The following is a 12628-nucleotide window of genomic DNA, read 5'->3' as shown; positions in this document are numbered from 1 at the left end:
GATTTTCTACAGCTTCTTTTCGGAATTTTGATTTCTGAACCATTTTGAGTGGATTATCTTTTAGTTGTGGGCTGTTGGTTTGACAAAACAAATGCAATCTGAAACTTTCATGTAAGACTATGTGAAAAGTTGATCGAGCGATTTTTAAAACATTTTTTGGACATTGTGTGGTCTAATAATCAACTGAGGTATTGCACAGAATAATCAACATAGCAGATAACTACACACCTTCTTCCTGCTGCTCACCTTTTGGTTTGGTTTGACGTCCTCTCTGAGCTGTGTCACCAACATCCACAATTAGTTGGAATCTTGTGCAGCTGCAAGCGGTGTGCTATTTCCTCTGTGCATTGCATTGTGGGAAACATATGCCCATCAACACTGCACTTAAAATTTCAGATTGCAGTTTCTGCATGAACACTGATATGTCTCTTCTACATTAGTCTCCTCCCAAGCATTATTATGTGGCTTTCAGTTAACCAACATTTAAACTATTACCATAAATATAATTCTACATACCATAACTAATGATATGTCTGTGCTCTTGATCCCAGAGGCAGGTCATTTGATATAATGTTAACTTATTATGTGATTATTAGCTGATCTGTAACCTTAGTGATATAACCTGAAGACTGCCAAAATGTTTGAAAGTAAGAGGAGACGTCAAAGCTTTGCTCTGAGATGTTATATATAATACACGTATATAGTTCTACACATTTGAATGATCTGTAGGTTTACACCACATGTATCAGTGTGTTGCAACAGTTTTCACATAATTCAAAAACTCAGCAACAGGAAGAAGTTACGTAAGAAACACTTGTATTTTATATCTGACACTTCAGGGCAAGTTACAGTCACAGACGACTTCTGTAATCAGTTTACAGATCCAGGGTCTGGTTCAAGTTAGCAGTGTTATTATGTGCCTTTTGTTGTCGTCAGATAGCTCTCAATCAAAAACAGTAAGACAATACAAGAAACATAGAACATTAAACATCAAACGAAGTGAATACAATAGCTCTTTTAAATCTTTTTTTAGCCTCTTCTTTTTTCATAACTCTGTGTAGAGGAGATGGATGTGGCACTGTACATAATTACTCAAACGCTCAAATAACACAAAAGATTGGCACCAAAACAACAGTGACATTGTTATGGATGTGCAAAGGAGGGATTCTCGGTTTAATTTCATATCACTTTTCCCCATTGTTATTCATATTTAAGTCACTAGGTGGCATCCTGAGGCAGCCGGACTCCTCTGTAGCAAACACCTTCTGCACATGCACGTGTGTAAAATAATCTAAAATCAAAAAAAAACAAGCACTAATAAGATGAGATGAAAAACACCACCTATGACAACTCTCTCATGCAGGTCTGGTTGGCTGTAGGTCTGGCTCCTTTGACACAGAGACCACAGTGTATCATGGTCCTCTTCTGTTTGTTTTCTCCCACAAAGCCCACTTCAGCTTCCGCAGTCTCAAATCCCGCGTCTTCCTCAGCAGAGGTCGTGTTGCTGGGCACGCCGACAGAGGGCCGGCGTTTCTCTGGGCTCCTGACCGAGTTGTAAGGTTTCAGCTCTGTAAGCTCACGGAGGAAGTATCGTCCATTGTTTAGTGTTGTTGCTCACTGAGGTGCTACAGTGGGTCTGTCGCAGGTAAGGTCCGACTGTGCGACTGTGTCAGTCTTTCACTAGCCTGTAAATGTGATGCTGCGCGCCGTGCTCACTTGTGGACACCTCAAAGACGTAGGCTACGCACAGCAGGGTCTCCAGTGTGTCCCTGTTTGTCACCACCTGTGGACACAACACAAGATCCTGGTCAGTCATGTCTTGGATAGAAAAACCACCCCTGACCTGAATCTACCCACAATTTCTAGACACATACAGCAACGTTACCACTGATATCAATTTCATGTTGTCACTGTTCCACTGAGATATGTGTTGTGCGTCCAAAACATCACAAGACTCTGCTGAAAATCAACTCGAGTTTGTAACATAAAAATAACTCATCTAATGAAACGTTAGGAGATTGCTTGAATATAGGATTTCAAAACTACTTTTACATAGTTCTTTTAACAGAGACCTCCATCCAGCAGGATCAGTGAAATCCTAACATTAGGAATGAATATTTGGGCATTTTACACAAGAAAAAAACAATGACAACAATTTAGAAGCACATTTTATGCCCGAGAGGAGAAGGAATGAAGTGTGGACTTATGGAGACCCCTTCTTTATATTTCGTCTTCAAGCTTAAGTAACATAACTGACTTACATAGTCCAATATATCAGTTTAAATCCCTGTTTTTTTAACATTATTCTTTAAAGGGTGTCAGGACCGCATTACAGAATATAAAATTAATTAATTAAAATAGAAAAAAGTCACTTACTAACAACTCTAACAATAAATATGACAATTTGTTAAGAACATTTATTTTCTGAGCTTTTGTAAGTACAGAATGTGCTTGAACAAGGATTCTTTTTTTTTTATATATTCAGTGATTTGCTGAAAGCTATAGAGCCAACAGTAAACAAGGAATGAGCTACATGTGAACGTGCACCTTACTGAATCAGGAATTGTACATGGATGTTGGACATATAATTGTCCACTCTGTGTAAATTGTGGCCCCTTAATGGCCTCTGATTTAGAAAAATCCTAGATCCACTGTTTACCCCTATGTGTTGTATTAGTAGAACCATTCTTTTCCAATAGAGCACCAAAGCATTACTTCAATGAAGTATGTTCCCATGCCTTTAAATTGTTTTCAAAAACAATAAATATCATCAATCAATCATGTGGTTCTACTTTTCTCTTGTGAAACACAAAACGTTGACTTCTTTAACAGCAGCTCTTTTCCGGCATGATCCTGTCGTGATTAAATGATGGTTGAAATTTTACACTGACGTGGAAGATAGAATATTAAGTAAAAAAAACATAATACAACACACTATTTATTAATAAAGACTAATGAAAGACACATGATCTCTCTCTCTCTCTCTCTCTCTCTGTTGTTCTATATACAAGCTTAGATTGTGTCTCAAACACAAGAGGGATGGAGTAACACACAACGCAATAGACAAACACACAACGTCGTGAATTCATTAAGCTCAATTGCACTTCCCTGAATACAACACTTGTTACATGAGCCATGTTGATACATTTTGTTCAGCCTTGCAGTGTGGAATCCGTGTGCATGCATCTGTTGTCCGTGTGTGTGTGTGTGTGTGTGTGTACGCACATCTGTGTGTGAGCTGTTCATGGTTAATATGAGCTAAATCAGCCCATTGAAAAACTAATGACATGTTGCCATGTAGTCGTCAGTGTGGGCTCAATATGGTCATTGTCCCTTGGCCAGTAGGAATGCAGCCGCCGATGCAAAGGGGGCACCAGTGCCTTTGAACCCTGGTGTCTTTGTTACTATGGTGATGCACTCCGGTCTGTTCATTTCCCTCCCTGTGTCCGCACTCATTCAGAAAAGGTCCAATTTACAACAGACATAAAAAATTTTGACTCGGCAAGAAATCCTGAAACAGTGCTCGCTGCTCACAGGCCGAAAGACACAGTAATGATCTTTAAAACAGTGAGATACTTTAAAATACACGTTGAATCTGAGAGAAAGAACCTGCACACATACTGAATGTCCACATTCAAGCCTTATGTGCTTTATCACCTCAGAGTGGAATTAATGGGACGTTGATAATGGATGATGACGTGTGTTTACAGAGCACTAAAGTGTTGCAGACGAGTCATATCAAATTCATTTCAAGCCAGTAAAAGCAGTTTATGATTCAAAAGAAGTATCAACTCCACAAGCAGGTTTTTCTTCTTTTGCACGGGGTTATTGCAACAGAGCTAATATAGTCTGTTAAAACCATAGACTGTACACAAAGATAGATGAGTTCCTCCCCCTATCCAGAAAAGAAGCCAAAGTATCCCGGATATGAATCCTGCCATCTTGCAAATTTGGAGCCAGAGTGAGGGAGGATGGACAGTAGTGAGGTCTCACTGATCACATGGCCAATCACGAGACAGTCTCAGCTGTCAATCATGACACTTCATCTGGTTTTTGTATGAACATTAAAACCTAATGTCAGTGTGATAAGACCTACGTAAAATAACAGAAATCATCTTATCTAAGATGTACTTTGACTTTCAAGTTTTGTCCATGCCCCATCTACTAACATCCTGGATGAGGTGGGGTTTATGACAGGTGCTGCAGCCAGCCACCAGATGGTGATCTGTGTTTTGGCTTGACTTTTGGGAAGCTGTCATTTCATCAATCTTTATATACAGTCTACGGTTAAAACCAATAATAAATGGGATGATTTAATACAGACCTAAACACTACAATCCCCAGGTTCTACACACACACACACACACACACACATACACAAACACTGTGTACTGTACATTCTCTGATTCGTGTGTGTACCTGTAGGATAGTGAAGTTCTCCAGTACACTGTTCATCATGTACTTCTCTGGCAGGTGTTTAAGCTTGTGAATGAAGTTGATCATGTATTCACACAACGGGGAACGGTGGATCCGAAACACGTAGCGTCCATTCTCAAAGCGTGCGTACTCCGTCTAGAGAAACAGATATGATGAATACAGAGGGATATATAACAGGTATAAGACAACATATACCACAGGGATAGAGAATTTAAAAACGCATTACAGGATAAAATGTGAAATCTTTGTAAAATAAAAATCATAAAAACAAGGATACATCTACTGAAACTCAATTGGACACACAGGATATGAACATCTATGGGATAAGCTGCAATATGTGTAATATAATATACCTAATGCAGCATATGGCATGCCAGATATGACAATAAACATATTTCTCGTGACAAGCGTAATCAAATGATGAAGCCATTAAATATCATCATGTGGCCCACTGAGGCAGATGGCTGTACCTAGGGATGTGTGTGTGTTTATATTGTACAATCTATCAGCAGTAGGTGGGGGCAGGGCCACTGTTGTCTAGTTAACGGGAAAGCACAACACTTAGTCATGCAGGGGAGATTTTGTGAATCACGTCATTTCCCTGACAAAGTATCAGTGGTAAATGACTGGAATCCATCTCCACCTGCAGCAGTTATTCACTCCTCTGGGGGATAACTTTGAGAAATCTGTGATGCAAACCGTTTGAATTGTAGCCAGATGTACTGTAGAGGCTACTGCCTATAATTGGAGGAACTCTGCTTCCTCTAAACATTGGGTTTGTAACAAAATGTGCACAAAAATCAATTAAATGAAATAAAAACTAGATTACCATGAAACGTGGTGGAAGGATGTGGCATGGGTAGAACAGGGAAGAACAGGGAACTATCTGTTCCCTCCTCATTTTTTATCCCACTTTCTTTAACATTGTGAAATAAGTCGTTTTTCAAAGCTTTCATTAATTTCTCAAAAGTATATGTGAATCTTAATGAAAAGATTCAGACATATTTAGAGGGTCGGTTTCGATGATTTCATGCCACCAAAATAAAAATCTGGATTTAGTGGATTTAAATGTGGTTCAGCCGCTGTATGGTAACAAAAGGGGCCGTATAGAAACCTGTAACTTCCTCCAATGTGAAACTGAGAAATGCAATGTGTCCTTAGCTCACAAAACAAAAATCATAGATCTGCCGCTGAATCTGCATCAGCACCAAAATGTATTGGGTTCTCCCCAAGCCCAGGCCCCAACCCTTCACCAAGTTTGGTGGGAATTGATGATGTAATCCTGCGAACGTGTCGACCAACCAACAAACAAAATGCTCTAGTTTAAGTTAACATATAAAATGAAAGTATTCTTGACAATATCCTCGGTCTTACCTCCACTTTCTCCACCACCTGCTTGCCAAAGGAGCAGACTTTGGTGGATGAGGTGATAACCATGTTCTCAGAGCTCTCGTACTGGCTGGACACGCCATAGAAGAAGCTGCTGTCATCCTGCAGGTTTACACTAAGATCCGCCTGGAGAGGAGATACACACAACACGTCACACACACCTGTCAGTCTGACCTAAAAGGAACCGCGATTAGTCAGGCATCCTGGTGGTGTAGGAGTATGTGTGAGGATTTGCTGCTCTGCTCATTAGGACCTCCTTTAACCTCCTTTAACTCACTGTGTGCTACGCTGAGCAGCCAAAAGGATATACTGTTCCAGATCCATAATCTATAACAAAATATCTGATCCTCCTCTTCTACTCACATATATGGATCATAAGATACATGTGTGAGTCTGAAAGAGATGCATCACTAAGAGTGTTACAGCTCAACCAAGCTTGAGAGTGACTCTCTGTAAAGCCAAGAGGCATCCAAAGACCAGATCCTTGTTGACCCACTGTAACACTGGCAAATCCAGCCTGGGAATCCCCAAGGTGCTGTGTATCTCTTTGTGTGAGTGTGTGTTTTGTTGAAAGATGATGATAAAAAAAGATTTTGAGCTTTGTTCTATGGTGCATTCAAGTGACTGGCGACTTTTCTAAGGTGTAGCACGCCTCTCATGCAACGTCAGCTGGGATTGGTGCCAGCAAACCCCCCAAGTCCCTCCAAGGATAAGTAGTATGGATGGATGGATGGATGGATGGACTAGTGGATAGACAGATAAATGGATGGATGCACTGGTGGACAGATAGATAAATGGATGGATGAATGAATGGATGGATGCACTGGTGGATAGATAGATAAATGGATGGATGGATGGATGGATGGAAGTATGGATGAATGAATGAATAAATGAAGGAATGAATGAATGGATGGATGGATGAATGAATGAATGGATGGATGGATGGATGGGCGGACGGATGGGTGAATGACTGAATAAATGAATAAATGAATTGATGGACAGATGGATGGATGGACGTTGTGTTAACTGCGATTCAAAATCCACTGGACTGGAAATTTTACAAGATGAAAGTTGGAGCTCGTAGTTGGAGCCAAAGTTACTTATATAAATATTGTATATATGATATTGAAAAGCTCTAAAGAAAACCCTTTGTGTCCAAGACTAAAGGCGGACAAGTCTGAGTTTCTCCATCCTCAGCTGGAAGCAGGTTCATCTACCTCTGATCCTTCCTCTGGTTCAAGTTTGAATTGAGGGTATAAGTATAATCTGATTTTGGATCAGACGGAGATGTCGACTCCTGTGTCAGACAGCTGGGCTGTTTTACCTTTTCCCCTGTCAGGCCCTTGTCTCCTAATGGGCCATTGAGACACCGCTCAGCCTGCTCTCATCTCTTCATCAGCCGTTCATCTTCATCCCCAGCTCATGTAATTCCTCTATTTGTCTTCATCCCTGGGGCCTAGTGACCCTCCCCGAACCGCCATTCCCTGCTTCCCTAACAGCCTGCGAGGGAATTCATCCAATTACAATCATCAGTGTGCAATTGGCTGATTAGATCACAGCGGGCAGCCCGGCTGTGTAACAATTTAGCAGAGGCAGCTTAAATCGGATTCCCTCTGCACTTCAAAGGCGTGAGACAATCCGTTAGGACAGGGCCACAGGCGCTGAGGGGGTGAGGAGGAAAGTGGGACGAGGGACAGGGCAGCCAGCGGCCGACAGGGGGGGTTTGCTGGAAATTCAATCTAGTATGCCATAGCTTTGGAAGCTGGCCAGCCGCCTGTCACGGTCACCATGCCAACCTGCGCCTCAGCACACCCCCGAGTGATGACCTGCCACGTGGCTGTGCCACTGCGGCGACATCAAATAGGCTCTTCCTGTCTTTTACAATGGTGTAAATGAGGTTAGTGTATATTCGGATGTGTCGAGGATTTCATTTTGCTTATTTTCATGGCCGAAGGCATCTTTGCTGGGTTTTTTCCAGTGTGGCTGTGGAAATCTCCCGTTGTTTTGCAGCATTTCTGTGTTTTGTCATGAATGCCTTGAGAAGTGGAGGACCCCCTTGGGGTAAGGTAAGATGAACAGACTGAGAGGGGACAGTATTATGAGCTTGTTTCCCTCTAATGTGGAGCTGCATATGTCATAACTAGTGACTCCACCCGACTCTGACATGAATCGAGAGAGTACTATTTCACTGATGAATGACTTGTTGGTCACATGCCACCGATCGTTTCTTCAGCTATCCCTATCTCTTGTTCACACTGTCCGTGTCCCTATTTCTATCTCCTCATTGCTGTCCCGCTCTCTTTTTCTTTATGATATATGGCAGGACGGCTCGTCCCCTCCTTCCCCTCACCCTTGAATCAAATGCCATGGCTCGACCAGCTGCTCCATCCAAGGACTGTCTGGAAGATTACTTGGAATATAGTGTCACTCACCAATGTCTTTTATCTTTGCACAATAAATAACAGCCAAACACGAGTGAGGAGGAATGCCATATCCACAAAAACCATCTGGTGGCACGAGATCGCACAACAGCACTGTGAAGTTGACACTCACAGTCTTTGGCCCTCAGAACTTCAGCAGTTATATTATAGATCTGCTTTGAAGCAGTGGCCTGAACCCAAATAAACTGGATCAGAGAATGCTGGTGATCATGTTTTACCAGCACCAGAAGCAAACCACAGGCGGTAAGGGATCCAAACCACTTCTGACAGTTGCCGACATTTCCGACCTGTGGATGACTCTGAGTCTTTAGGCGATCCCCCATGATGAAAGTCGAGCCTGCTCCCCAACAGGGTGTGTCAGGTGTGGACTGCTGTGGCAGGTGGATGCTCATCTGTTCACCAAATGTCGCAGCAGGACAGCCGTTGTCCACTTTCTCAGCTCACCCCTCTGGGTGGATGTCAAAGGCCTATGGATGACTCAGTTCAACTGGAACAACCCTGTCAGCACCTCAGTGCTGGAGATGGGGTTGTAGTGCACAAAGAACATGATAGGCATGATTCTTGTCCTGACAGAACCTCTCATAAAACAAGACACTCATGAGTGTAAGATGCTGCACACAGTCACACGGCTCATGCCCTTTGTGGTTAAAAACATGAAAAGGCTCTTAAGGTCTCTTGTATGTACAGTATGTAACTTCAGCTGCTAGGCGTCTCTCAGTGAAAATAATAACAAAAGACCAAGATTGATGACATCTTGAAGCAGAATGGAATTGTGGGAGTTGTTGACTTCACCTCCATTTTTTGCCCCATGATGTTCTTTGGTTGTTGGGACCCCTGTGTGTTTGCTACCGGAAGAGCTTTGGTGACAGAGCACGCAGGAAAGGGCAACGAATCATCGCGATCCATTAAGAGTGACCAATACAAACAGTGGAAGGAAGCCGACTAGCTAACTGGCTAACTGGCTAAAAAGTTTGTTTCTCCATCGTCATATGTCATTTGCCCAGGAAGTTATACCAGAGACTGACAAAGCCAGAGGTAAAGTAAAATTTACAAGATGACCAAAGTTACAAGATGACCAAAGTGAAACATCTTATTACCTTGAATGAAATTGGGAATTTCTCAGGGTTTGAACATTATTGGAAACATTTTGGGATCAAGTAAGTACACTTAGTCAACAAAATGTCTGCTTAGATGTGCAATTTGCCTGCCTATACTACATATACTACTATTACTGCAATAGCTATCATTACAATTGTCATTGCTGCTCCCTTCATCTCTGTCAGACGTTTTCCTTTTGATACTCCTCTCTACTTATGTTGGACACTGTCTCATTAATATTATAATGTTCTTCTCCTTACATATTATATTTTTAAGTCTCTATTGAATACGTCAACAAATCAGAGATGTGAGTTAAGATTTGGAAGTCAGGTGTTTCTAAGGAGCTGTACTTAAACTCTATCTAATTCCGCTATAACTCTGAATGATGTGCCACTGATTTTCAATAAGTCACTTTGGCCGTAGATGATGTGACCTCTTCAGAAAATCAAGACTGTTTACATCTTATTCATTTCACATACGTGTCGAGGGTTGTAAGGAATAGGGCCGATCTGTAACTGTGTGGATGACGTGCATGATACAAATACCAAAGGTCCTGAGGTGACGGACGGTGGCCAGATCAGACAGATGAACAAAGCAGATGTGCTCAATCCCACCCACATGACATCCACCTCCATGTCTCCCTCCCTCTCTTTCTCTCGCACCAAATCTCTTTATTCGGTGTCAACTTGCATTTCCCGTGCCTCCTTATCTGTCTGCATATTAGGTGGTCTTTGCCATCAAGCTTCATTCTCTCATCTCTCTGTGTGTGTTATGGGGATGTGTGTCTTTGTGTGTGTGTGTTCTTTGGGTTGGGTGGGTGGCTTATCTATAAATAAGTATACTGAGGGGAGGGGGACATGAGGGTTGGACTCAGTCTAATAGTGCAGGGACAGGTGTCTAGGCTCACATTTCCCCACGTGAAAGATCAGGCCTGCCACTCTCCCCCAAGGCTGCTGTCACACACACACACACACACACACACACACACACACACACACACACACACACACACACACACACACACACACACACACACACACACACACACACACCCCAAAGGCATACACAAACGCCTGATGCACAGCAATGCTTTCCTTGCTGGCATATAAACCACCAATCAGGTTATGGGAGCAATGACTCTCCATTCATTCTGGGCCTGAATCACACTTAAGTTTCTTGAACTCTAGAGCTTAAGCCATCTCGACACTGTTAACCCTGTTTGGCCATTAACAGCCAACAGGTGCTACAAAACATTAACAAGAGCATTCACTGTACTCTCCCTTCACCTTCATGGCTTGGAGAGGATTATATGCTCTGATGGTGTATGTAACATGCACCAGGCCGAACTTTACACTAAAAATAGGTTTGAAGTTAAACAAATTATTGAATTGTTGAAATTGGTTGAAAGGAAGTTACTATTATTATTATTTCCAATTTAATATGGACTTCTCCAAAAAGATGCCAAATGTTTTACCCAGAACTTGACGAGAAAGAAGGCGTTGTGTGGCCCTTTGTCAAACAGCTCCTTCAGGCCTCCTTTCTTCTCGGGAAACTTGTCGAAGATCTGCCTGATGTCCACTGACTCCAGATAAGAGTCGCTGTAGCTCGGGTTGGACTGGCCGATGTGCACAAACAGGTGCTTGTTGAACTGGAAAGACAAATGGGAATATCTGGAAATGAGCCGAGCCAAAAAATGTCAAATGTCCGGTTTACTATATCAACAATAATGCCAAGTGCAGTGTCAGTGTGCAATCGAGGATATGTGTCACAATGGGCCTGCTTTTCTCCACTCCATTCATGAACATGTGACTTCCTGTTTTGTGCATTCATGTGCGTCCATATCGATGTTTCACTGAAATCTTTCCAAGACAAAAACTTATTTATCTCTCAAGAGATTAGTGAAATCTATTTCTGTTAAAGAATGCAAATTTTGTGTTATTATCAAGTTGCCAGTTATCATTTTATTGATGTTATGATTGTATTGTATAATACAACTGTGACTGTGAATCTTGCCTCTTTGAATCACAGGCCCTCCCCAACTACTAGGTTTCTCAGTTTGTATGTTATATATCATACACCTCTGTGCAAACATCTGTACCTGAGGAGTTTTCCTAAAACAGCAAAATTACTCTAGAAAGCATATTAAGAATATGTCATTATCTGACCGAAGTCAACATCACTTTATTCTTTCAGACCATACAGCAGACACGAAATTAAAAAGAAATCTGTGGAACAAAATGTGTGAATAATGTGACTTTGTAGTTAGCCAACCGGTCAGCAAGACTTTCACAGGTGCAAGGACTTTGTTGTAGTAGAAAATAATTAAAAACTAAAGTGAGTGAAGTAAAAATAATTTGTGGGGTGGGGAAAAACAACTTTTGGAGTTTCGATAAGACAAAGTTACTTCCCAGTCTTGTGTACTCACAGTCTCTGGGTCCTGAGGTTGTTCCAGGAAGGCAGAGAACTCCAGCATCCGCAGCTTAGAGCTGGCAATACATCTACCCTGCCAAGGAGGGGCACTGGGAGACATGGAGAGCCCCGCTGTGCTTTCATAACCTGCAACATAACCAGAGGGCAGCGACTGTGTAAATGTGTGGTTCCACTGTGATGGAGAAAAACTTGAAAACGCAGTGATATTGCAGCTATTTCTCTGAGCTCTGAGGGAGCTCTTCCTCACGAGCCGCGTCGTCTCATCACTTTGGCCGGCATGACAGCCTTCTGTCAACACAGCTGGGGCTGGAGGGAGAGCACCCACCTGTTATGGGGGCCGGGCCGGACGCTTGCATGGCGTAACTCTGCTGGGAGAAGGGCTTAATGCTGGGGAGACGAGACAGACGAGAGGGAGAGGCATGTTATGCACTGTCTCACCCTCATGACCCCATCTCACATACTAATTGGACTGCTTGACCTCTAAAGATGCAGCGGGCAGAGAGGTATGCCGGGAGTCAGACAGCTGAAGACCTTTCTTTATAATTGCACTGATATGTTGTAATTTGCTCTGAGATTCATTTCCTGAGTGAAACATATCTAATGGTTATTAAGCTGATCACATGGAGAGTGACTGATGGATACAGCAGCAGGTCAGAGGACGAAAGAATGTCTACTCACTCTTCGTGGCCGCCCGGCTGTCCTGGAAGTGCCCCGTGCCAAAACTGGAGGGAAATGAAATAAAGTGCAAATGTATTTACTCATTTAACAGTTGAGCTATAGTTTATATTGAGAGCATTTCAAAATAAATGGTAAATGGATTGCATTTATAAAAC

At 42.3% G+C, this 12628-nt stretch overlaps 1 protein-coding gene across 7 annotated transcripts in view; it reads right to left on the bottom strand.

Moving 5' to 3' along the window:
* Positions 1-795: 795 nt before the first annotated feature.
* The window catches only part of LOC118109394 (transcriptional enhancer factor TEF-3), a 37580-nt gene continuing 25747 nt past the window's right edge, over positions 796-12628 (bottom strand). For all 7 annotated transcript variants that reach the window (XM_035156487.2, XM_035156490.2, XM_035156493.2 and 4 more), the window contains 7 exons: positions 12474-12517; positions 12121-12182; positions 11791-11921; positions 10840-11013; positions 5812-5952; positions 4420-4572; positions 796-1783 (listed from right to left, as the gene is read on the bottom strand). In XM_035156487.2, coding sequence (XP_035012378.1) covers positions 1670-1783; positions 4420-4572; positions 5812-5952; positions 10840-11013; positions 11791-11921; positions 12121-12182; positions 12474-12517 — 819 coding nt within the window. In that variant the 3' untranslated portion in view covers positions 796-1669. The remainder of the gene's footprint in view (positions 1784-4419; positions 4573-5811; positions 5953-10839; positions 11014-11790; positions 11922-12120; positions 12183-12473; positions 12518-12628) is intronic.

This window comes from Hippoglossus stenolepis, chromosome 5 (assembly GCF_022539355.2).
Source record: "Hippoglossus stenolepis isolate QCI-W04-F060 chromosome 5, HSTE1.2, whole genome shotgun sequence".
Taxonomy (NCBI): Eukaryota; Metazoa; Chordata; class Actinopteri; order Pleuronectiformes; family Pleuronectidae; genus Hippoglossus; species Hippoglossus stenolepis.
Note: the sequence above shows the minus strand (reverse complement) of the source record. Positions and strands in the feature narration are given on the sequence as shown.